This window comes from Saccopteryx bilineata, chromosome 5 (genome assembly GCF_036850765.1).
Source record: "Saccopteryx bilineata isolate mSacBil1 chromosome 5, mSacBil1_pri_phased_curated, whole genome shotgun sequence".
Taxonomy (NCBI): Eukaryota; Metazoa; Chordata; class Mammalia; order Chiroptera; family Emballonuridae; genus Saccopteryx; species Saccopteryx bilineata.
The window spans coordinates 89,767,576-89,794,048 of record NC_089494.1 but is presented as its reverse complement, the minus strand read 5'-3'; the positions used below and the strand labels follow the sequence as shown (position 1 = coordinate 89,794,048).

Sequence of the window (26,473 nt, the reverse complement as noted above, 5' to 3'; positions counted from 1 at the left end):
CCTGGTCCCTAACCCGCAGGTGTCGGTGAGCACTAGCCAACTATGAGTCAGTAGGACTGTGCGCTCTGCTAGTGTGAGAGGGACTCAGGGAGATGGACGGGCCCCATTGCTTTTGGCAGAGGAAGGAGCACAGGTGGGTTTTCTCCTGTCAGCAGAGCTCAGGCTCTGAGCTGAGTTTCCTTCAGGGTGTGGTAGGTGGCTCAGGGCCACCTCCTGAGGACATGCACTCTTGTAGGGTGACTGGAGGCTCGTTACAAGAAGCAGAGGGAGCTGGACCCCTGGCTGGACTTCCTTACCCCTGCTTTAATGCCTGGGTTAATGGGTTCCAGAGTGCTTCCTACACAGGGGCTTAAGATCAGGAAACCCTTTCAGTTGGGAGGGGGAGTGTTTAATTCCTAATAAATAGAAGCTTTAGTGCTGTAATTGTGGCTAGAATTCCAATTGCTGTAGTTGTTTTTGCTATGAATATAAAAATTTAAAAATATAACCGAAAGGGTGCCTTCTCCTTCCCGGGAACATGCCCCCCCCCCATACAGGCATGCCTCTCCGCAACGCTAACGGATGCCATGAGACTTGCGACCAGGGGCGCAGTGGGCAGCAGCAGTTCGTCCTGAGCTAACACCCTGAATTTGCCTCCAAGGCCCCCTTTTCTCTGACTTCCCAGAGAGCCAAAGCAGCCCGCCTGGGCTCCCCTGCTGCTTCTGTCCTAAGCCCTTTCCTGTTTCATTGTCCCCAGCTTTAATAAATGTCCTTTCTTGCCCTGGCCGGTTGGCTCAGCGGTAGAGCGTCGGCCTAGAGTGCGGAGGACCCGGGTTCGATTCCCGGCCAGGGCACATAGGAGAAGCGCCCATTTGCTTCTCCACCCCTCCGCCGCGCTTTCCTCACTGTCTCTCTCTTCCCCTCCCGCAGCCAAGGCTCCATTGGAGCAAAGATGGCCCGGGCGCTGGGGATGGCTCCTTGGCCTCTGCCCCAGGCGCTAGAGTGGCTCTGGTCACGGCAGAGCGACGCCCCGGAGGGGCAGAGCATGGCCCCCTGGTGGGCGTGCCGGGTGGATCCCGGTCGGGCGCATGCGGGAGTCTGTCTGACTGTCTCTCCCTGTTTCCAGCTTCAGAAAAATAAAAAAAAAAAAAAAAATAAATAAATAAATGTCCTCTCTTAAAAAAATACAACCGAAGGGCAGGCAGCTCTCTCCTTGGGCCCCTCAGAGCGTATCACATTCATGGACATGCAGAGGCTCCCTGCTCTGGCCACTGCTTTCAGGCGTGAGGAGTCTTTTCTCTGGAAAAGTGGGCATTTTTGTGAAAACTGAAGCTTGAACCTTCAACCCTACGTCTTCTTGAAGTTTTTGCTTCCCCTGTTACCAGGGAAACCATTAATTACCAAAGTCTGATACAAGTGAACGTTCTCTCTCTTTCTCAAGATAGCTTGATGCAAACTCTTGAGAGCTGCTAGGATTAAAAAAAAAATCCTGCCATTTAATTTTTCCTTTTTTAGCTTCCTAAGGGAAAATCTTGCTTTTTGTTCTGATCTCAGTATAGACTTCAGTAACCTCAGATAGGTAAAATATATATTAAATTTTTTGTTTTTAGGAAATCCAACAAAACAACAAAAGCTAACCATACATAATCATAATCATACAATTCAGAGGGACCAACCAAACAAACAGACCTAATCAGGACCTGGAACAGATGGAGCTGATTGCCTGGCTTGATTTCTAATTTTTTTTTGGCTCGAAGGAGTACGTTCTGTGTGGGGCTCCTCTCCCTGCCCGCACCATCCTTTCAGGAATGAAGACATCCCCTTACCTAGCGATGGTGGGCCAGGGTGTTAATTACGCACTATTCCCTTCTCGGTGAGGTTTATGTGGGCGAAGCGGGGTTGAAGGAAACAAGCACACAGTATATTTTAATCCCCTCTGCTGTTTTGAAAGAATTCCCACAGATAATCTTCAGCGCAAAGCAGCCTCCATCACACGCTGCTCCCGTCCCCAGGAAAGCCGCCTGCCCTGCACAGGATGTGCAGTGTGCTCACTGTGCTGTAGAAGAAGTCCCAACGTTGCTGGGCCTGGGCCACAGTGCCGGCACAGCCACTGAAACAACCAAGACGCTAACTTAGAGTCAGGGCCTTGGTGGTTTCTGGGTTGACTGGATTGTCACTGTGTGGCTCAGTTTACAGAGCGGGGCCCTGTCCTCCCCAGCTGTGGACCAGCTCCCTCGGAAGGAGCCGGGGTGCAGCCTTCATGGGAAACCCCCAAGGAAATCGCCTGGGCCAGGGTTTAAACCAATCCAAATCAGATCTTCAGGGAAGAAATTCTCTTCTGTCCCTCACTCCAGAGACACAGGGCAGAGATAATGTTTTTCTTCTCCTGGCTGATCTCAAGAGATCAACTTAGAGAAGAAAATGCAAGTATCTTTCTACTAAAAGGAAAGTCTACTGCTTGTATTTGTCCTAATTTGACGTTGCTGGGAGAAAGCATGCCTGTCTCCTTCTGCATTAATATCCAGTATTTCATAGGAATATGAGTCCTTTTCTTGTTATTTGTGAAGCAGTGGAGGCCCTCATTTCCGCTTTTATCTCACAAGTCTACTTAAAATGCAAATAGAATTGAAATATCAGTTGTGTGAAAAATGAGACGAGCCATGGAAAATGTAACTTAAAAATATGCATATGATCAAAGTAATAGATTAATTTTATTTAATTCTTTCTTGCTTACAGATGTCCTTGAAGGTTATAATGGGACTATTTTTGCTTATGGACAGACTTCATCAGGAAAAACACATACCATGGAGGTAAGATCGCAAGGTGCTGTGATATCATGTTCTCAGACTGAACAGAACCACTGCTTCGAGAAAAATTTGGGGTGCACATGGGCTTTTACAGGATAATAGAGATGGTTAAGGGCACAGTTATGGTTGGTCAATTTATTGTGTCATTGAGAAGTTTTAAAATAATGGTGAGTAGTGAAATCTCAGGAATTCAGTATTTTAAAAAAATCCTTTGTTGATAACTCTATTGAAATAATAATAATAAATTTTATTAAAAAATAATCATCAACATACTAAAGAGTGGTGTGAGTATCTTGTGGGCTTGAGCCCAATCTAACAGAAAATCTGTGTGACAATCATTTACCCTAATGGGGACCTCTCAGGAAAATTACAAAGTGTAGGTCAGAGAATAAGGAAGTTGACTTGTGGACCAGATTAAGCCCACAGACATATTTGTGTTTGGCCTGCACAGTGGTGTTTTTAGTTTCAGACAGTGTTTAAAATGATGTGATCTCACACAATTCTAAGTGTTCAAATTTGGTTGAAAATTTTGAAGATCTAGCAGTACTGGGTAAAATTTCACCATAATATTAAGGTGAGCGTCACCAAAGCAGGGATCTCATTGTCTTATTCACCTTTTCATTCAGGCGCCTAGTGTGTGCACTAGCGGCTGTCACCTCGGAGGGGTTTGACCAGATATCTGTTAAAATGATGATGGCCTGTAGTGGCCTTGGCTGACCCCTGCGCGTGTACTCCATGCACACTGTGGGGGTGAACTTATCCTCAGCATCTTTCTTTATTAACTTACACAGCTGGCCCCTATGGGCACCTGAGGGTGTGACCCCAGCTCAAATTGTTGGCCGTGGAGCTCTGTGGCTCCAGGTTGTCTTCCAGACAAGGCACATCTGCAGACATTGGCCCCTGCACCTCTTTCCACCCTGCTGTTTACTATGGACTCCTAGAAGGCCTTCAGGGCCAGACCATTTTTCAAAAAGCTTGGCACACCTGACAGGTAAGGAGAGGTTGAAGAGTGGTTATTATAAGACACTGTGCACAGGAAGTTTGGAGGAATTCAGTTTCCAAGCAGCAGGGTAAGATGAATTCTTAATCCTTTAAACTGAGGGTTTTTTTTTACTGATGGTGCCCTCCTGGGAATATCATTGAGACGGCTGCTGCAGAATCAGTTTAGTTTATGAATCATTCCTATTGAAGAGGAGATTTCAAAGGCACAAGGCTAAAATCCTCGGGGCTCTGATGTTCTGCTCACACTGATTTCAAGCATGGGGTATGGCTCTGGGGGATCTTATTTCTGTTGTGTTGACTCACTTTCACCGTTCTTCTGGAGACAAAGTGGTTCAGAGCTTGCGCAGATTAAAGGAAGCACCAGGTTTATTTGCCATCTCTTTCAGACAAAGCAAAGACTGCCCCCTGACACCTGAGCCTCACTGGGCTCTTCCCTGCATCTTACATCCTTTGGCAGGACACCTTGGCGTGCAGGCCCAGTACTCCTCTCCCCATACTCCTGCTCCAGCCCCTCATCTGCCTCTCTTACTGGGCCTCGACCCTTAACCTTCCAGGTTCAAGAAAAAGTTGTGGTTATGTATTTTCTAAGTTCCATCTACTGCAGTAGCCATCAACTGGAACTCTCCTTCACAGGTCAGAGGCACAGGAAAAACAGAGGGTATCTCATGAGGGTATCAACCAGTCTGGAGGTTTCTGGAAAATTACCAAATAACATACAAAATACGAAACAACAGCAACCCCAAAACTGCATTATTTAAAATCCTCCAAAATCTTAGGGAATGGTTACAAGAATGACTTTTTTAGCTTTGGGATTAATTCATTTTTGGAAAATGTAAGGTGTTTGCTAAATGTCAGATATATAAATTGTAAACCATCAAAGGAAAGACCTGTCTCCACGGTAAAATCTTGGTTTATATGTAGTGTGGGGAGAATGAGTGGGTGTGAAATGATGACAAAGAGGTATGTCAGCAATTTCAAACTAAAATTAGAGGCATTTTGTTAAATGAGAGCATCTTCAGGCCTGTTTCATGGTGTAAGCCCCTCAATGGCTGTCGCAGTGCTGGGGGCCCAGAGGGACTTCTGGGTACCAAGCGGAAACTGGATTCTGTGCTGATCACTCTCATAGTTGCCTAAATTCTGTGGCCTCTTTCTCCTGGTCAGTTTTAAAAGGTTGATTGCAGTGAGTTGCTTTTCTCTATTGTGACTTTTGAAGGTCACTTGCTTATGCCTCCAGGAGGGAGGAATGGGTGGATGTGAGGCCTATCCTAGTGCCCCCGCCCCAATTTAATCTGGTTCTTTCTGGAGGGTGATTATAGATTGGAGAAAAGGTAGGGGGTATTTTAGAGGAAAACAGAGGAAAGGAGGAGCCCCAAGCGAAAGTCATAGAGACTGTAGGAGACCAAGAAATCCTGGACCCTGGAATGCAATTAAATTAAAAAAAAACCCTGCAGAGTTTGCGCCATCTGAAAGGAGGGATTTTATGTATTCGGAATTACACATTGAGATCTTTCAAAGGCCTTTGGAAGGGGATGTAACTCCCTGAGTGGACAGAGCTGTCACATTTTAAAGCTGTTTTTTTTCACTTTAATCCCCCCATTTTTGTTCTGACACCCAGTGGTGATTCCATTACCTTCTATTGAGGGGAACAAACAGATAAGCCTACATAAAATTGGAAAATTAGGTTTTGAAGATTCAGCATTTAATGTAGATTTTCAGTTAAAATCTGAAGCATTTGGTGGTGCTGGGGCTGAACGTGTAGTGCACTGGCCTGCTTGCAGGCTGGCTCTGGGCTGCGTGGGAGGTCGGCTAGGTGGCTGGGGGCGATCCGGGCTGCGTGGGAGGTCCGCTGGGTGGCTGGGGGCGAGGCTTGTTCCGCCTGTGATGCCAGGAAGGGCTTCTCCTGGCCCCATGCCTTACTTCGTGGCCTTCCCCAGCACATTGATATAGCCGGACGGAGACACCCTGTGCTTTTCCTTCTGCCCGAAGGGACACCTGGAGGCCAGCGAGTGGGTATAGGCTGCCTTGCTGCTGAGTGGAGCCTGCCAACTGATTTTTAATGAGTCTGAGTGTATTGGGGCTCGTGTGAGCTGAGGGGCTACCTGCTTTCCCATCTTAAGTATTTCAGGAAACTGTCCTTGGGTGGTGAAGGAGGCCACTGGTCTTGGAACAAAGGCAGTTTTGTTTTGTGATCAATGGCCTGCGTCTGGTTTCTTTCATACTTGCTCTGAGAAGACTATATTCAGAAGTGGGGAAAGTTTTGAAGAGGATTATACAAGATTCAGAAGTGGGGAAAGTTTTTGAAGAGGATTATACAAGATTTAAGTATAAAACGAGTTCTTTGCTTTCCGAGAGGGACGAGATGATGAAGTGCCACCACGTCTGGCCCTGATCTAGCGACTGATCTCGTCACTGCTCGCTAAACGGGCATTGTTCCTCCTGGGTTCCTGTGCCTTTGTTACGTTCCTCTTCTCTCATCTCTGCCCGCATCCTCTCTGCCCATCCTGAATCTCACTCATCCCTCCAGATCTGGTGCTTCTCAGGGAAGCCCTTCATGTCTCTCCACCTAGAGGGAGCTTTTCTCTGGGTCGCTCTCTGCTTCTTTACTCCTTTTGTTGCCTAAGGTTAATATAAATACTTGTTTTATGTGAATACATGTGTATTTCATTTGCAAAGCCATCAGCCTAGAAGCGGTAAAGATCTTTATGGAACACCTCTGTCTCATAGACACACACCACACACACACCTCATACTACATATACTACACATACATACACAGCACACATCCGCCCCACACACTCAGCACTTCACAAATCAACACCCTCCGCCATAAACACCCACGTCATCCCCCCACCCATCCCCACACACATACACATAGATTGAACAGTCTCTGTTTACTGGGCATGAAGGCCACTCTTGGGCTTCTGAGCCAGATCAAGCATCCCTGCCCCTAAACCTGTAGTATATTGGGGATCCTATCTGCCCCCGTAGGGTGAGGGTATTACTACTCCTCCTTCTCCAAATAAACATGTGCTTTCATCTCATGTGATGTTGGGATGCAAGCTTCAGAGAAACAAAGTGGGAAGTGTCCCAGACGTACCCTAGTTCTGCCTTGGGTCTTCCCCAACAAAGCAAACAAAGGGACATCAATACTTGTGTTATCCAGGAATCGATTGCAAGATAAATCTGTTGAGAGGGAAAGCATCTAGGGAAACACATTCTCATCAATTATAAATGATTTTTGGATTATCCGTCACTCTCCTTTGGTTGTGGACTGCTGAGGAGAAACTAAAGGATTATGATGCATTATTAAAGAGCTTTGGAGGGAGTGGGGGATGGGGATACTTTTGAGACTCTCTGAGTCAGATTGGCTGATTGGTGTCATGGCACTGACTGGGCAGAGATCGATGTTTTTACTGCCAGTGTCATTTGTCAGCAACTTCCATAGTCCAGAGGCAGTGAGGTCCAATATGTGATTTGTTACATGTTTATGATGGCTGTGCAAATTAAAGGAGTCAACATTCGAATCTCTCAGTCTCTGTCATTTGGTGCTGTTTTCATAAGATACATATTAGTGCTGTGCGATAGAAGTATATTTCAGCCTTCAGGTCAGATAAACTCCCAGCACTGCTTAATGAGAACCTGCTAGGAGCTGAATAATATAATGCTAACATTTTTTGTCACTGAGCTCATTATATATACTGTTTAATTTAAATTCTACAGTAATTCTATGTAATAGATACTATATTAAGTTTCATAAGCAGTGGGGGAACATACTTGTGCACTGCTCACTTCTGCCTTTAGGGGTGTACAGTCAAACTAAAAAACAACGTAAACACATCTATTGATTTAGGATTGTTAGTGACAAGGACATCCCAGGGAGTGCCCAAAATCCCAGGAGAGACAGCTCTGCTAGAGACCAGAACCACTGCTGGGTTCATATGACTTCCTGCTTATGGTCACCCAAATGTTGGCTTGCAAGTCAGTCTGTCAGAGAAGCCCTGTGTGGTGAATCCTTGAAGGAAAAAGAGAATTTGATTGAGAAAAATAAAGCAGCAGATCAGGTACTGGGCAAATTTGGAACAAGGATATGAGTCAAAATTGAAAAGGTTGTGGGGCATCCCTAGAAAACTAAAGAGAAAACTGGGTGCTGTGCTTTTCTTCCAGTTCCATTTGTTCCTAAAGTTTTATAACTTTCAAGATGTCTAAAGAAATTCTCTGGGAATATAGTTGCCAGTGATTACGTGAGATGCAGACTGTTTGAACTAAGGGCTTGTCTAACATATAATGGAACATAGGCGTTCATTTGAGTGCGGGCACAAATAAAGCTCTCGGGAGTTGTCTGCCCAGCTCCATGCTAAGACCGTTTGTTGCATTAAGTACTTACTAACTGTTCTTTAGGAATTGTTTTCAGGTCCTATGTGATATATTTTAGAAAGCCTTCAAAAGTGGCAAAGTCTGGATCTTAAAAATAAATGTAGTGATAGCCCAAAAAGCAGAAGAATTATTCTATTCTTCTACTCCTTAGGTAAAATGAATAAAATTAGAAAAAGGGGTCAAAAAGGAATAAGTGAATATCTTACGTTTGGATTTAAGTATTAAACACAACCAAACATTATTTGGAAAAATTCAGGCTTGGAATTACAGATTTTAAAAGAGGAATCGATAAAATGGATTCTTGATTGGTTTGTGAAGCGATAATGAAGGTATTCCTAATACGGGTCTCAGGAATTTTTGCACAGTGAAGACATTAATGAAACTATGTCAGCTCTCAAAGTGATCTCCTTAATGTAGATTAACTTGGAATTGTAGGTTCTGATCAGATTGTAAAAATTCAAAAACAAAACCCACTTTTAGTATGGTATAGTCACCCATATATTCTCAGTCCCTCTCCTTCACTTTCTACCCACTGACTCACATGCACACTGATTTGAGTGGCAACAGGAAGGAACATAGTGGGGCTTCACAATCTGCCAGAACAAGCTCTCCACTGCTGGAAAGTGAGACTACCATGTTGAGTTACTGGGTTAACTTTCTGTCTGGTGGCATGTTAGGTAGATTTCCACGGGAGCAGACAGTCCACATGCGTGTGCTCCTGTTCCATACAGTTCTGCTTAAGAAACCCAAGTGTGATCTTTTCTCTGTCTCGTGTTTCTCAGCACTCTTTAGCACCTGTGTTTGTGTTTTTTGCCTCCTAGGGGAAGCTGCATGACCCTCAACTCATGGGAATCATCCCACGGATCGCCCATGACATTTTTGACCATATCTATTCCATGGATGAAAACCTGGAGTTTCACATCAAGGTAAATACCATTCATTGATGAGACCCAAGGGAAGAAGCAATGCCCAAAATTATGTTTCTTAGCTTTCCTTTTATTTTGTACATGTAAAAAAGATGATCTTATCCTTAAATGAAATTCCCGTAATAAGCAGAGCTACAGGTTTTATTTAATGATTAAGGTGTTACGTAGCTGTCTGGGTGGTTTGCATTAGATACTGAGATAAGCTGAAAGCCCTCTGTAGAAGGAATCATCTTGATAGCTGCGACTTCTGCCCTTTCCACTGTGGAGTTCTGTAGATGTGACTATAATGGGTCCACAAGGTGTGTTCCGTGCAACACAGTCCCTCAGATTATCATCGGTAGGTGGTTTACCAGGGAAAAAATGTGGCCAAATAACCTGGGAATGTGCTTTGTTGAAAAGTTAAATTTATTACAAGCTTAAATATGCTGTTGTGTAATGCAATCCTGCGGAGGGGTCATGGGAGCTATTCCATTTCCCAGCTTTACTGGACATAGTTTCCCTCCCTTGGAGTATGGCAGACTAGTGTTTGGAGGAGCATATCCTAAGAAATGTTGGAGAAGGGAATTCTCTTCCTCCTCCTTGTTCTTTTGTTTGTGTGTGTGTTTAAATCAGAACTTACGTTTTTGCTTAAATTCATAACGTTTGTTATTTGATGTATATTCATTTGAACTTCTTTGTACGCAAGTGAGTGAAAGCTACTTGTTTAAGCAAATAGAGGAAGTTGTTCAAAGATGCAGAATCTGATAGCGAGCATAGGGGAGCGTGATTGTGGAAAAGCAAGAAATCCAGATCCTACTTTTTCTTTTTAACTTAAAAAAATTGAGTTATCATTCACAGTTTTAAAGTATACAATTTGATGTTTTTTTAGTCTCTTTCCAAAATTTTATGACCATGGTCACTATCTAATTCCAGAACATTTTCGTCACTCCCAGAGGAAACTCCATACCCATTAGAGTCCCTGCATTTCTGCCTTCTTGCTTTCTCCCTTAATTGTTTGGGTGGTGGTGGGGGTGTGGACCATGGTGGCTCCTCTCCCACACTCCCTTGTTACTAATTCCTGATGCCCTGGAAAGTTGGCTCGCTGACCCAGCAGCCTGCAGTAGGTGAATGCTCAGCTCTGATTAACTGTGTCCAGGATGCTTGTGACTGACTGGTCCCCAGCATGGTGACTGGGAACAGAGTAGGTGGAGGTGAGGAGGATAAAGGGAAGTTCTAAGAAGATGTGGAGCTTAGTAGATCAGGCAGGAGGCTGATCATCCCTGAAGGCTGAGACCTTAGTCCATGAGACCCATCATTTTAGAGACGAGGAAATAGTTCAAAGATGGAGATCCTGCTGTAGTCCAAAGTTACATACCAAGTCATCGGCATAGTTGAGATTAAACGCTTGATCCGACCAGCCCCATGTGCAGTATTTTCTCTGTTATATTAAACTTGTACCCTTCTTATTTCTGCTAAGTGCCTTTTCTAAATTATTTAAAAACAAGGCAGTAGCTGTTTGCTCAATTATAAATTGCATCTGGCAAATCTTTTTCCTCAGAGTTCCTTTTATTGGCTAAAGCAGCTTTTTGCCAGGGTTCTTTATATCCTGAAATACAGAAGCTTGTTGCTTTGATGGGATCAAGATTTAGGAGCTTAGTGCATCTTTAAGGCTGTTTGCATTTAATACCCCAAACTACTGCAGGGTTCTTATGGGATAATCCTGGAACAAGATGGTAAGCCAATTACTGCCCTCAATATAGGGTCTTCTATTAGAATCTTATTAAGGTACAAACAGCCTCAGCATGCAGGGGCAGGAGTAGGAACAACATCCATCTCTTGGGCTGAATTTATTGCCCGGGCTCCTGTTCTGCATTTATAATTATGCTTACTTATTTAATAAATAATGTTCATTAAGTGGGTGAGTTAGCTATTGACTACTCAGTATTTTGAACTGGGTAGTGACAGACCTAATCAAGAAAAAGAGGCTCAATTAAGGCAGTGTTAAAAATCTGTTTCTTAAAGTAGGCTCCACAGTGGTTTTAAACTCTTCCGAAGATGCTTTTTCTTAATGCCAAACAATGCCTTTTTATTTTTCTTTTACCTGTACTCACAAAGTATTTGAAGTGACAAAAATAGCAAAATTACCCGCAACCCCAAAGCAGCCAGTAGATCTGCTGTGTAAAAAGAAGTGAATAAATCAGAATTCTCTTTCTACTTATATTAAAGGTAGATAGGATTCTAAATGCCAAATTTGCTAATAATCTATTTCAACGCTTTTTAGATGTAATTAGTTTTCTCTATAATCTATGTAAATAAAGGCATGTTTAGGACCTCAAAGATAACTGAAAAGCCATATTGAAAAGCAGACAAGTCTGGAATACACGGAATGGGTTGGAGCCAGAGTTGAGTTAGCAGCAGGAAGGGCAGGTTAGGGATAGATGCCTAAGACTGGATGCCAAACAGACCCATAGGATTCCAGGAATGGGAGCAGTTGGTCTTTTGAAGGTCAGGCGTGTGCCTCCATGGCAGACAAGGCTCAGCGACAGAGGTGTGTGACAGACATGGAAGCAGGCAGAGGTTGTTAGGGAGACAGGCAACCCGCAGAGGATGCCCAGCTACAGAAGCCAGGATCTCAGATCTCAGAGAAACTAGGAAGTCAGGAGGTTCCAGACTGAGATGCAGACGGATGATAATGAGCCAGGCCCGAACTGGGTTAGGACCTGAGCCAGCTTACAGTCTTTACCTTACTTGCTGCCACTAGAGGCAAGACTGGTCCAGAGCTGGGATGAGGGGGCGAGCTATCATCTGTAGTCACATCCCAACTTTACAACTTTTTCACTGCTTTTTTTCTTTTTTAATAACGTTTTGTCCATGCCTTTATTTAGAGTTTAAAAAAGAAAACTCAAAAACACAGAGAAAATTTGATCTGGGAGGAAAAAGGCAAGTGTAGGCAGAATGAAAAATCTTAGAGGGAGTTTTTGACATCAAGTCTAATAGATTTGTTTAATAGATGGGAAAATTGAGACCCAGGGTTTTGGCTACATGTGAATTAAAATTTTAAGGTTACACACCTCGTTAAAGTTGTCCTCAGACATTAGCTTTCATATGGATCACTTGAGGAGTTGCTAAGCTGATTCCTAGGTCCTATTCCTGGAAATTCTGGTCCAGGAGGCCTGCAGTTATGTTTGGGGCTCTCCAGTTTAAACAAATGCTGTGGAAGATGCTGATGTAGGTGCTGCTGGAGCAGAGGTTTGAGAGTAACTAATTGGAAGGCCTTCTTTCCAATTATATTCTAGTTAGTTGTCTTTTATTAAATCACATTTGTTCCAGTCCTTCCTGGACTCCCCAAACTTGCCACCATCGTGATTCCTCTCCCAGTTACTTTTCTGAGCTCTCGGAGTTCTAAGCAAACTACCTTTACCCCCCATCCCACTCCCTCAATGTATGCGTCATGCTCCCATCCTGGTCTGATGAGGCTGTCAATATCATGCATGAGATAGGCCTACTGATTTTTGAAATTCTTTGCAAAGAGCATTTTCTATTCCAGCTGCCGTCATACCTAGACGTTTGCTTGGTGCTCATGTAAGGTAAAAGCTAGAGTCCCCTGTAAGTGGCTGTCTAGCACATGGTGTAAATAACGCCTGGATGGAACCATAGGGAGCTGTGATGTGTGGGGACAGAGGGTGAGCTCCCACTCTCCCACACTGAGCTGGGACTGCCAGAGCGAGCTGACAAGGCGGGAAGCAGGGGCTACAGGCGAGAGGGCTGGAGAGCTGCATGTGACGACTCTTAATCTTGACTCTGGACTCCTTTGTACTCTTAGCTAATGCATGAAAAAAGCTTTTTATAAGCTCAAATAATAATATTTCTGTAATATAGTGTGGCATTTCTGTTTCAAACTCAATTTGTTTTTAACAGGTTTCCTACTTTGAGATCTACTTGGACAAAATCAGGGACTTACTCGATGGTGAGCAACTTGGATGCTTGTCCTTTGTTTGTTCTGTAACTAAAGTCCACGGAGGTTGAACTGATATATAGCACTTTCTGTTAAGGAATTAAGGACACACAGAGATGTTCTCCTGCCTTCAGGCTAGCTGCTTACCCTCTGCCAGGGCTTAAACTTGCATATACAGTGTATGTTGCAGATATTAGATTTACCTATCCTCTGTAGCAGTTTCTATTTTTGCTTCAGTACAGGGTCTTTAACTTTTTATTTTTCTTTGCATGTCACTATTTTCATCTCTGTAGTATCCAAGACAAACTTGGCTGTTCACGAAGATAAAAACAGAGTCCCATATGTAAAGGTATGAGAAAAACTTGATTGATGATGCAATTATTTTCTCTCCAGTCACTGTCATTATAATTAGCATGTAGATGCCCAGAATGTTATGTATATAAAGCACAGATAGATATTTAATCATATTCCTTATATTTGAAATTCACTTGGTTAAAAAAATAGACATTTAATTTCTTTAATCATATCCATGTGAATGTACCACAGATGTCTAATCACATGGTAAGAATTGCAGAAGTGAACAGGCATTTGTTATTCACATTTTAAAGGGTTTGGTATTGAGTGCAATCATTTATACTTTGCTGTTAGGAGAAGGCTATTATAGCATTATGTCTAGCACTTCAAAGTATCTAATTAAAGTTGGCGGCTAATGACAATAAATAAAGATGGAAGGCAAAACAAAACTTCATCTATTTCTTTTTCTGTCATTGATTTTCTTTATTTCTGTCTCTGCTGCTGCCGAGTTTGAGTATGTATTCAAAAGTCTAGGGAAATCCAGTATTTTTTTTCTAATTTATTTCTGGGTTTCCTAGGGGTTGCTCAGACTTCTTTGTTAAGGTAGAATTCAAGCCTTAGGCAAGAGGGGAAAGTTGTGGGATCAATATTGCAGCCTTTCTCTTGATCTGCACATCTAGAGGAGAAATGGGAATATATTTAGCTGTTTCAAAGTATTTCTGCTTTTTAATATTTTAATGGCAAACCTGAACTGACCCTTGCAGGGGTGCACCGAGCGGTTTGTGTCCAGCCCTGAGGAAGTCATGGACGTGATAGATGAAGGCAAAGCAAACCGACACGTGGCTGTAACCAGTAAGTGTGGTGTGCCGTTTCCTCCCCTCTAACTTTAGGTACAGGTGTCTGCCTATACACCAGGAGCGATTAGTAATGAGGGCCACATGAAAGGTGGTTGAAAGCAGTGACTCAGACGCAAACACAGGGATGTGCAGTGTGTCTAGGCAGGTTGTGGGAAACAGTGCCTCCTGTTGTCCAGGGAACTCTGAGAAATATTGGGTGGGACTCATTGGAACCTGGTAACAGAGCAAGCCTGAACTCTGGGGAAAACAATCAATCAACAAACCAACTAAAGTGGGGGAAAGGTAAGCTTCTGAGTTTACCTTTTTCTTTTTTTTTCTTTTTTCCCTCTCCCCTCCCCTCCCCTCCCCTCCCTTACCTCCCCCCCTTTGTAAGAGAGAGAGAAACTCATGTTTGTGGCACTTTTTAGTTATTAATTGATTGCTTGTCATATGTGCCCCGACTGGGGGGCTCCAACTGAGCCAGTGACCCCTTGCTCAAGCCAGAGACCTTGGGCTGAAGCCAGTGACCTTTGGGCTCAAGCCAGTAATCATGGGATCATGTCTGTGATCCCATGCTCAAGCCAGTGACCCTGCACTCAAGCTGGTGAGCCTGTACTCAAGCCAGCAACGTTGGGATTTCAAACCTGGGTCCACAGCATCCCAGGTCAACACTCTATTTACTATACCACCACTGCTCAAGCTAAGTTTACTTGTTTTAACCATGTTATTGTTCAGGTGTTAAAAAAAGAATCTATACCAACAAAGTCTACAGTCATATACATGGAAAAAAAACCACATTAGAATCTGCCCTCTGTATGAAAGGAAAAGCAAAGCAAGGAGGAACTCAGAATGTGGAGCTGGCAGCATTATTGACAACTTTTTGATTCCGAGTTAATAACACATGCAAGCCAGCTTGTTTACTTCTTTCCTCAGCATGTGCACACGTCAGGGAAGCAGGTTGTGAGATATTTGAATGCCAGAGGTTTCGGGAAAAGATAGGGGTTGTGAGTCTTGTCAGAGGGATATGAATAAATGAGAGTGACCTCATATGATGAGGAGCTGAAAGAGCTAAGGCTTTCTAGCTCGGAAGAGACTAAATCTGTGGAGGGCATGTGGACAGTGCATTGTTTCTTAACATGTTCAAGGTGCTGACCTAGGAAAGAGTCAGCTTGCTTTGTTTGACCTGACTGGTTAGAGCACCAGGATTGTTGAAGCTACCTACCACAAGAACTCTAGTCCTGCCCCAGATAAAGCCTGCTCCCTCGAGAAGTAGTGAGTTTCCCTCTATGTTGTAGAAGAGATTCAAGTATTAGTTGGGTGATGGGTTTAGCCTCTATAAGTCTCTTCCACCCAAGGTTCTATGATGCTGTGATCTAGCCCTGTAATTCTCAACCTTTTCTCTACCCCAACAAATGGATCAGATGATATTCGTACATGTGGCAAATTTCATAAGTGAGCAAAGATTTGTGTACATTGTAAGTTAAACTCTATTTCTTTCCCTCTTGCTTCGAATACACACATACACACACACTGACATACACGAAAGAATATAAGACTCATATTCTTATAGTAATAGCATCTCTTTATTTATAAAGAAATTATTCACTTGGTTTCTTAAGCTATTGTTAGTCATGAATTATTCATGGTATAACCGACAAGCCATCTTGGCCCCTTGGTTCAGAACATTACTATTCTTCGTACTCATTTTGGTAAAGTGGTTTTTAAAATCAATGTGGGAAAATACACATAACACAAAATTTACCCATTTTAACCATTTAAAATGCACAGTTCAGTGGCATTAAGTACATTCACAGGGTTGTACAGCCATCACCACTATTTCCAAAATTTTGAAACTCCATACACCCATTGAATAACCCCACACACCCATTGAATAACTTCACATTCTCTTTCCTTCCAGCCCCTGGCAACCACCATTCTGTTTTCTGTCTCAGGAAATTTGACAACTCTTGGTACCTAATATAAGTGGAATAATATAGATCCTCTTATAACTTGCTTATTTTGCTCAGCATAATGTCTTCAAGATCCATCCATGTTTAGCATGTGTTAAAAGTTTTTCTTTTTAAGGCTGAATAGTATTCCATTTTGTGTATATACTGTATTTTACTTGTCCATTCATCCATAGATGGACACTTGTGTTGCTTCCATTTTTGGGGCATTGTGAATAATGCTGTTATGAACATGGATTGATAAATACCTGTCCAAGTTCTTTTCTGCTTTCAGTTCTTTTGAATATATACCCAAAAGTGGAATTGCTGAATCTTATGGTAATTCTACCTTAATTTTTTTAATAAGCCACACATTGTTTCTATAGCAGCTGCACCATTGGTGTTCACACCAACAGTGCACAAGAGTTTCAATTGCTCTACATCCTTGGTAACACTTGTTATTTTTTGTTGTTGTTATTATTTAGTAACCAGGGGTGTGAAGTGGTAGCTCATTGTGGGTATTTTTTTTTTTTTAATTTTAGTAAGAGGAGAGGAGACAGAGACAGACTCCCTCATGTGCCCAGACCGGGATCCACCCAGCAAGCCCCCTACGCGGTGATGCTCTGCCCATCTGGGGTCCTTGCTCCATTGCAACTGGAGCCATTTTAGCACCTGAGGTGGAGGCCACAGAGCCATCCTCAGTGCCCAGAGCCAACTCGCTCCAATTGAGCCGTGGCTGCAGGAGGGGAGGAGGAGAGAGAGAGAAGCAAGAAGGGGAGGGGTAGAGAAGCAGATAGACACTTCTCCTGTTTGCCCTGACTGGGAATCAAACCTGGGACTCCCACACTCTATGCCGGCACTCTACCATGGAGCCAACTGGCCAGAACCTCATCGTGGTTCTGATTTGCATTTCCCTAATGATTAGCAACATTAAGCATCTTTTCATGTGGTTATTGGGCATTTGTACATGTTTGGAGAAATGTCTATTCAAGTCCTTTGCCCATTTTTTAACTGGGTTGTTTTATTATTGTTGATTTGTAGGAATTCTTTATATATTGTGGGTATCAATTCTTGTCAGATGTATGATTTGCAAACATTATTTCTCATTCTGTGCTTTTTCCTCTGTTGATAGTGTCCTTTGATGCATAAAGGTTTTTAATTTTAATGAAGTTCAATTCATTTTTTTGTTGTTGCTTCTGTTTTAGTTGTCAGATCTAAGAAATCATTGCTTATCCAGTGTTGTGAAGCTTTCCCCCTATGTTTTTTTCTAAAGTGTCATAGTTTTAGCTTTTACGTTTAGGTCTTTGATTCTTTTTGAGTTAATTTTTATATGGTCTAAGATAGGAGTTCAACTTCTTTGTGTGTGTGTGTGTGTGTTTGTGTTTTACATGTGGTTGTCCAGTTTTCCCAATACCATTTGGTAAAGAGATTGTCCTTTCCTCATTGAATGGTCTTGACACTCTTGTTGAAAATTATCTGACTGTATTATGTGAGGCTTTATTTTTGGGCTATTTCATTTCATTGGTTTATATGTTTGTCTTTATGCCAACATCACACCATTTTGATTACTGTAGCTTTATAGTAGCTTTGAAGTCAGTAAGTGTGAGAACTCTGAGAATGTTGTACCTTTTCAAGATTGTTTTGGTTCTTTGGGGTAACTTGAATTCTATAATGAATTAGGATGGACTTTTCTATTTCTACAAAAAGCATCACTGAGATTTTGATAGAGATTACATTGAATCTGTAGATCACTTTTGATAATATTAACATCTCAACAATATTAAGGCTTTTAATCTATGAACATGAATGTTGAATGTCTTTTCATTTATTTGTGCCTTCTTTAATTTCTTTTAGCAACATTTTATAGTTTTCAGTGTACAAGTCTTTTGTTTCCTTGGTTAAATTTATAAGTATCTATTTTTATTGCTTTTTTAAATAGAATAGTTTTCTTAATTTCTTTTTTGAAACATTCATTGTTAGTATGTAGAAATGCAACTTATTTTAATGTGCTGCCTTTGTATTCTATTTAGCTGAATTTGTTTATTCTGACTTTTTTGTGGAATTTTAGAGGTTTTTTTCCATATAATTTGGTAAGATGGTTTTAAGAAATTATTGCTGGTGGAAGTTGAATAAGATGGTCACTGGGTTCTCTGCTTGGTAAGCAAAAGCCAGGGTCCGAAAAGACGTTTGTTTTCAGTCCTCAGTCCTGCTGAAGCACGTTTAATATCCGAGACCTGCTGTGCACCAGCGTGGACTGTAGAAGTGTATGTCATAATCCATAATACTTCCTTAAAAAGTGTATGGTATTATTACTGATGAGACCATACTGGACGCATGGAGAAGAGGGAATGCATCAGGTCCCAATCATGATGATAAAGGCCAAGGGACACAGTGAGGCAGGGAAGGAAGCTGTGAGCTCTTCAGCGCGAGTCCAGCTGTTCGGGAGGTTGGGGGATAGGTCGGCCTTTCTGAGGCAGAAATAGAGACTCTGTTATCTTACAGCATTGACTGAGGTTTTAGATTAATTTCTTTGCCACGTAAAGATATTTTAAATCTTTCTTTTTTAGCATGAGTATTATTTTTAAGAAAAAATGGTGGTCTCAGGTAATTTTTAAAATTGGATGGACTTTAAAACATGGAGCTATTAGGTCTGATTTGTTGTGCTTTTTAAATGAGAGGCTTGCTACTTAAATTGATGTGTTCTTTGTAGAGCAGTAAACTATTTTCCTTTTCAGACATGAATGAACACAGCTCTAGAAGTCACAGTATCTTCCTGATTAATATTAAACAAGAGAATGTAGAGACCGAAAAAAAACTCAGTGGGAAGCTTTATCTAGTTGATTTGGCTGGGAGCGAAAAGGTAATTGGTTCTTTATTTGTATTAGCTATAATTTCTCCCTGCTCTCTGCTTCACGGTGCAATGGTATAATTTTTATGCCTTACTATTTCCTGGTTTTAAAGAGCTCTTAAAGTTTCTCATGTGCCAAGATGTTATTAAATTTAACCTTTGTTTCCCTGCTCCTCCTCTTCTGGTCCTGAAGACCACTCCCTGATTCTGTCACAGGAAGTACTTTGAATGCCAGCTCTGGTTTGTACCTATTAGGCTGTGGTGGTGACATTAGGCAGGTGTTGGTGTGAATTTAGCCTGGCAAAGGCAGCTTTGCAAATGTGGGAGGGACATGCACTTCTGAGAAAAGGAAAGATTTCCCTGTCGTTCCAGACTCAAATCAGCCAGGGAAGGGCGCTGCACTGGAATGTGGCAGTCCTGTCGCTGCAGAGCTGGTGCCTGGGGCTCTCCCTGCCTTCCCTGCTTCTCTCTGCAATGGGCACGGAGAGTCTCCTGTGGGTACCCTCACCTCTCCCCTTAGGCTACGAAGAGTCTCCTGTGGGAACCCTCACCTCTCCCCTTAGGCTACGGAGAGTCTCCTGTGGGAACCCTCACCTCTCCCCTTAGGCTACGGAGAGTCTCCTGTGGGAACCCTCACCTCTCCCCTTAGGCTACGGAGACAGTCTCCTGTGGGTACCCTCACCTCTCCCCTTAGGCTCTCTGCCTGTAGCCAGTGCTTTGGCTACAGCCCCGGCCCTTCTCTGGTTCTGTCAGGCTCTTGTTAGGCACCTGTATCCTGTCTTATGCTCTTCCAGGCACCACCGAGGCCTTTCAGAACCTCCCACCCTGTCCCTACAGCCTCATTTCCCAGTCGCTCCTGCGCTGACACTCTGGCTTGGGGACTCCGCCTGCTTTGGGTGACATCACAGAGCAAGTCCATGTGCACAATACTATGTGTCCCATTCATCATCACTGACATCGTGCTGATTGTCCCCATCAGGGCTAGCCCTGAAGCTCAGTCAGTCTCCTGAACTGTGTAATTGACCCCCACTGAATTGCACTCCACTACTGGATTGCTGGACACCAAATTATGGCCACTAACATCCCTGTAAGTAGTGGCTACTTGGGTTGTTCTCCTACATGAATTTGTAAAGCCAAGCAGATGTTCTTGGTTGGAAATCTAAAATTTTGCTGGTATAGGTCTGTAACTTGAAACAGACACCCACCAGAATGGGATATGGAGCAGCATTGCTTAGTTCTAGATGGTTACATTGGCAAACAGGATCTACTTTGCCATCATACCAACTGTATCAGTCCAGACAAGGAGCCAGGTACCTCTTTGCTCCTCTCAAATTTGTCTTCCTACCCTTTAGAGCACAAGGATGAGTACTGAGGGCTGAAGGCAGCTGAGGGGTGCTAAATCCTGTCAGTTCAGAGTGGCCACCTGTCCTCTACACAGGGTTGATGGTTCTTGCTTATGGTACTTATGAGCCACTTTAAAGCCGTGGTCCCTCACACTGTTTCCTTTGCCCTAGATGTGTCTACATGAATGTGTCCGTGTGAGCTAGTAGAACAGCACCCTGCGCTTTACTCCTGATTGCTCTAACTGGGGCTCTTCCTGAAGGCTGCCGCTCTGACATCTCTGGAAATTAGATTTTCCTTGTCTGTGAAAGGGAGGTGATTGTATCTGCCTTGCATATTTCGTGGAGTTAAAAGGCTCAAATAGGAAAACATCTTAAATAAGGCTGTGTGAACCAACTGTTGTTATTTGTGGCCATCAGCTGTATTATTTCTCTGTTAGCAGGGGCTACCCACACACAGTTCCAGGAGAGACAGGAATCTATCCAGTTTGAAAAACTCTGTCCCTGGACACGTATTCATCTCTGTTGTTAGGAGTTTCTCCTTTATACATAACTGAAACCCGCCTTTGTGCAGTTAAGAATTATCTCCTTCTTTGGAGAGTAGCTGCTGACCCTGCATCGTCCGTCCTGTCAGCAGAACTATGAGTCACTCTGAGTTCCCCTTTTTCTGAGCATCTGTAAACTGCTGTCTCCCCACAGCAAATGCCATAAATACGCAATCACCAGTAATAACACAGCAGAGGAGAAAAGGACAAATTCTCAACGTAATACACACTTTCTGGACTTGTCATACCTAAACTAAAAATGTGGAAGACACAGCAGCCGTTTTTGTAAAGAGCTCTAGTTGAATGTTTTGAAAATGCTAAATTTTTGGAGGCCCCTGAAGAGTTTGGAATCCAGACTGAATCCCTCCTGGGGGTTTGTCCTCTGTTTTTTCCTTCCTGGCCTGTATGGCTTAAGTATTATGCTGCCCCGAACAATGTGTTTCATCCAAGTGCAATAATGGAAGCTGCACCTTTGTTTTGGACTTTTGCTGACCTGTTTTAATTCCTTTATGTAAATGTCATTTTGTGGAAGTTGATTTTTAACTTTTTTTTCTAGTTCTTCATCTGAACTATTAATTTTAATTAAACTTTAGTGTTAATGACTAAAAAAAGAAGACTATTTATTTTGGATAATTGTTCCTTTTCTCTTGCTCTGGGTGTATGGGGAAGGAACAGAGAATCTGGGCAGCTGTCATTTGCCTGAAGTTGGAGCTCATAGCTTACACTTCCCCAAGATGTTCGTTCATTGTGTCCCAGGCAGTACTTTCTCTTAAAGTGCTCTCCGGGCTGCCTCTGGAGTGGAGACTGTGGTTCCAGGTCCCGGGGCCGGTGTTTTCATAGTGACAGTACCGTTAGAGCCTGCTTTTCCTGGATAGATGTCCCCCGGGGAAGCATCTGCAGCTCCACCACTTGAGGCATTTCAGCCATTCCCCTAAAACCTAATTGAGAGGAAAATGACAAGAGAGAACAAATCCCTAGTCTCAGGCACAAGGGATGGTTTTATCGACGTGGTTCTTACTGACTTATTTTCCCCTGCTCTCCAGGAGGATCCCCCTCCCGCCTTGGCCTTCTGCACGTTGGCGTTTTCTGTGTGCCTTTGCTGTCCTGTGCATCACGGCTCTCTCTTCCGTAGGTCAGCAAAACCGGTGCAGAGGGAGCTGTTCTCGACGAAGCTAAAAACATCAATAAGTCTTTGTCTGCTCTTGGAAACGTGATCTCTGCCTTGGCAGAAGGGACAGTAAGTGATCCTGTCCCCATCTATTAAATGATATTATGAGAAGTCGCCTTTTTGGGTCCCTGTGCTCTTTGCCACACACTCCAGAGATTTGCTTGTTTTTGTTTGGAAAGGGACAGAGGGAATCTGGGTTGTAGAAACCTTGCTTGCTGGGAGATCTAGTCCCTTAAAATGTGTGAATGGTGATGCTAATTTCCTGTAACCCTGTTTTCAGGATGTGCATGCTAAACTTTGGCAAGATCCAAAGAACAGGCTATAATTTTTTATTTCACACATGTTTCTAAACCCAGTGTCCTCATCCCTGGCTTGCTTACCTCTGTGTTTTTCCTCTGAACGGGCTGTAACAGCCGATACCTTTTCTTTTCCTAAATAGAAAACACATGTGCCGTATCGGGACAGCAAGATGACTCGGATTCTTCAGGACTCTCTGGGTGGGAACTGTAGGACTACTATTGTTATTTGCTGTTCTCCTTCTGTCTTCAATGAGGCCGAGACCAAATCAACACTGATGTTTGGACAAAGGTGGGTGGGGCCTCTGGTTACCCGTACTCTGAGCTGGGTCCTAGATGCTAGGAGTGGCAAGGGGCTAGTGTTAGAGAGGAAGCAGAGTGAAGGGGGCAAGTAGTTTGTTACTAAATTGCATCTAACAAGTGATCTGTAAACTTGAGAGGTGTCATTTATTGAAACCAAAGGAACAAAATAATAGGCAGAAATATGCCAATCAAAGATATGATGTTAAAAAAACCCACTAAGACTTGCTATAAATGTGGTTATTGGTAATTCAGTGGAGTGTTACCTTTGTCCTTCATGGAATTAAGTCATACTCTCAGGTTCACAGGATTTCAAGATTGGTAACTACCTTTAACTCCAATATTTGAAATTTGTTGCAAAGTTGCTAATAGAACAATCAGAAACTTAGAGGAATGTACAATAGTCGCACAAATATTAAAATGAGGGCAAGGGATCCGCATACTACCCCTGGGGCAGGAGGCACAGAATATATGTTAAAGAAAGGGGAGGGTAGGGACCATCTTCTCACCTTCCAAATGGTCAACTAGATTTGCTAGACATCTGGGCACTGCTAAGGGATGGGAAGTGGGGCCCCCCTGCAGTCCCAGTCCCTCGTTTCAGGCTTAGCCCTGTCCTCTCAGCCTTGCTGTCTCAGGGGCCAGTTTCTGGAGTGCTTGGGCGCTGTGGATTTGGCTGAGCTGAGTGAGCATCTTTAGTGCTCCGTGGGCTGAGCCTGGATCTCAAGTTGGGAAATGTGGATTGCACTGCTGTCATTCCCTTTAATTCTGAACGATTGTTGTGATCTTTAGACTAGTATCCAGTTTCCTGGGGTCTTTTAGTGGCCTCCTTTTGAAATGGATGCAGAGTGCTCCCTCTGCCTTCCTCCTGGGAGTTGGTTGTTTGGTTATACCCGAGAAATAGTTTAAGATGCTTATAGAAAGGACAGATCAGGGTGGGAATTCTGTATGGGAAATTGTTGTGGCTTGTTAAACCCCAGTCATTTCCTGAGCCCTCAACAGAATGTAGAATTACACAGTCATGGCACCTGTGGGATGTCTAAATAAATAGTAATTAGACTGAAATGTTGTAGAACTAATATATCTTTTAAACTAAATTTGGGTCTTTTACTTCTTCTTGAGTCACTTCCTTGATTAGCCAAATGCTTAGCTCAATGAACTATACAGATAACACCTTCTTTTCTCAAGGGCCATGGGATACTTATAAACCAGTATCTGCTTATGGGGAATACAGAGTTCTGTGCTGCTCATCCCATTGGCCCTGCTCCCCCTGTTTCTTAAACTAAAGCTTAACAGTTTCCTCTGAAGACATGTTTGAGCACACCAGCACTTGCATTTTTAAAGGAAATATCTCTTTAAAAAAATTCTTACCTGCAAAGCAAAAATCATCTGAACCTTTGCAAGCCAGATTCATCCTGGGGCATTGGGCTATCTCTCTTAAGCTCACTGCTATCAATGGGCATTTGCAGCTGTCTATAGGAAGAGTTGTAGGTACAACTCCAAATGGTTGTTTTCTTTCTTCTGATCTTAGTGAGACAGTCATTATCATTGTTATTATCACTAGCACTTCTTTTTTTTAGGGTTTAGCATGTGCCAGGCATGCCAAAATCCTCCTAGTAATTCTATCAGGTAGGCATTCTCTCACCTTTGTACAGAGGATGAAATTAAGGCTCAGTCTCAAAGCCATTGGGTACCATACTTGAGACCACACCGCAGTAAGTAACTAAACATGTAGGATGTCATAGGGTAGAGACTGTAGTATTTGAACCATAGCCTCTTACATCCAGGTGCTTGATCAGGAACCTTGCTGAGCATAGGCCTCTGGGGGCAGTGCCTCCAGTTTTGAAGCTAAGTTCTGCTGCTGACCCATTATCTCTGTCTTACTTCTCTGTTAGCCTCAGTCTCCTTGCCTGTAGGAAGAAATATAATAACACCTACTTTTTTTTTTAATTCGGTGAGAAGAGGGGAGGCTGAGAGACAAACTCCTGCATGTGCTCTGACCAGAATACTGTGGGCAAGCCCACTAGGGGACAATGCTGTCCCCATCTGGGGACATGCTCACAACCAACCTCTTCTTAGTGCCTAAAGAGGAGGCCATGGAGCCATCCTCAGTGCCCAGGGCTGACTCACTCCAATTGAGCCATGGCTGCAGGAGGGGAGAAGAGAGAGAGAGAGAGAGAGAGAGGGAGGGAGAGAAGTGAGAGGGGGAGGGATGGAGAAGCAGATTGGTGCTTCTCCTGTGTGCCCTGACCGGGAATCAAACACGGGACATCCACACGGTGAGCTGATGCTCTACCACTGAGCCAACTGGCCAGGGCCTAATAACACCTACTTCTGAGAATTGTTGGGAGGATTAAATGAATGACTTCAGTTTTTACTTAGCTCAAGCACTGGCATATAACAGGCATTCAGTGATTGTAAGTTCCTCTTCTTCTCTATCTTCAACAGTCTTCAAAAGTGCAGCATCTTGTGGCTTGAAAAAGTCACAGTAATATACAAGATAGGACTATAACATAATGAATACGGCTGAGTGACATAGAATTAGAATTAGCTTTTTGGAATGAATGATCAAATAAATACTTCTGACAATTTGGGATTCCAGGATATAGAAAGTGTGCCAATTATATTTTCAAGTGAAATAGGTTGATCTACAGTCTGTTATCAGAATCACCTGGATACTGGGCTCCTGAAGGGCCTTGACATCAGTTGTCTCAACAAACGCCCAGCACAGGTGGTTAATAAATAAGTGTTTATTAAATGAGTGAACAGGTGAATATAATGCATATTGTGGATGATTCCGTGGAACATGAGAACACTTGCTGAACTATGACACTATTGTGTCCAAAAGTTTGATTGGGTTTAGATCTGGTTTATTTTCCAGCCTGTAATTAGAAGTATACAAGTTTCATTTCCCTTCCCTTTACCTCTGACTTGGTTAATAGATTCTTCAAGGACATCTAACTTCTCTATGGGGCCAGTACCTGTTTCATCGTTAAATATACGCATTGAACCCAATTACACAGCAGACATGAGTCTGAATATCGAATTAGACACGGCATCTGATAGCTAATGAGATTAAGCACTTTGAACTTGGAAAAGACTTCCAGGCACATCTCAAATTCAGTGTAACGAGTGTTCATTATATTCTTGTTGCAAGGATGGCCCAACCTTAGGGCAGCATGAGATTCCTTAGTTATTCCTACATGGTCTTTCAAGGACAGGAAGAAAAGTCCATGTTTGTTGCTAGGCTATACTTTATTGATGCTCTGAATAAAACAATAGTATATCCTTTGAAGCAGTACAAACATAGTAGAGTCTACTGAGGCTTGAGGGCAACCTACTGATTTAGCACTTTTCATGATTCAGGATTAGGTACTGGAATTTAAAGAAAAAAATTCACTGTGTCTGTTTCTTGGTTTCAGTGGCAAGTTCTGGCTCTCCTATTGGGTCATGCCTGTTCCCTTTAGTCCCCAGAGTGCCCAGCATTGTGCTAGTTAAGAAGTAGAAGCCATTATCTGTGCTCTCAAAGAGCTTTTAATTTAGTTGAGGAGGCAACACGAGAATTTGCAGACAGCAGAGTCAGAGAGCTGAACTCTGTGGGAAGCTGAGCGCTTCCTGCACTGGCGGAGAGGGCACTCAAATTAGAGCGCTTTCATTGATCTTTCCTTCTTCTGGCTCCCAGCGTTTTATTTTTTAGTCTTTAATTACTCTTCCAAAGTACTTTTATAGCACTATTCAAAAAGGATATTTATAAGTTTTAGAAGTATGAGCTGAAATCACCCAATTATCTTGGAAGCCTATTTAATGTACCATGATTTGCGGTGGTAATGAGGGAAAAGGGAGCCCCGGGGTGGGGGGGGGGGCAGACCAATCAGTTTCAG

At 43.0% G+C, this 26,473-nt stretch overlaps 1 protein-coding gene and 1 non-coding gene across 2 annotated transcripts in view; both read left to right on the top strand.

Moving 5' to 3' along the window:
* The window catches only part of KIF5C (kinesin family member 5C), a 162,936-nt gene that overhangs the window by 62,749 nt on the left and 73,714 nt on the right, over positions 1 to 26,473 (top strand). The window contains exons 3-10 of the mRNA XM_066279433.1: positions 2,716 to 2,789; positions 8,984 to 9,088; positions 12,986 to 13,034; positions 13,316 to 13,371; positions 14,081 to 14,168; positions 18,834 to 18,958; positions 21,964 to 22,068; positions 22,439 to 22,587. Of these exons, the coding sequence (XP_066135530.1) occupies positions 2,716 to 2,789; positions 8,984 to 9,088; positions 12,986 to 13,034; positions 13,316 to 13,371; positions 14,081 to 14,168; positions 18,834 to 18,958; positions 21,964 to 22,068; positions 22,439 to 22,587 (751 nt within the window). The remainder of the gene's footprint in view (positions 1 to 2,715; positions 2,790 to 8,983; positions 9,089 to 12,985; positions 13,035 to 13,315; positions 13,372 to 14,080; positions 14,169 to 18,833; positions 18,959 to 21,963; positions 22,069 to 22,438; positions 22,588 to 26,473) is intronic.
* Positions 758 to 833, top strand: TRNAS-AGA (transfer RNA serine (anticodon AGA)). Its single transcript has one exon. It is a non-coding gene; the product is annotated as a tRNA-Ser (tRNA).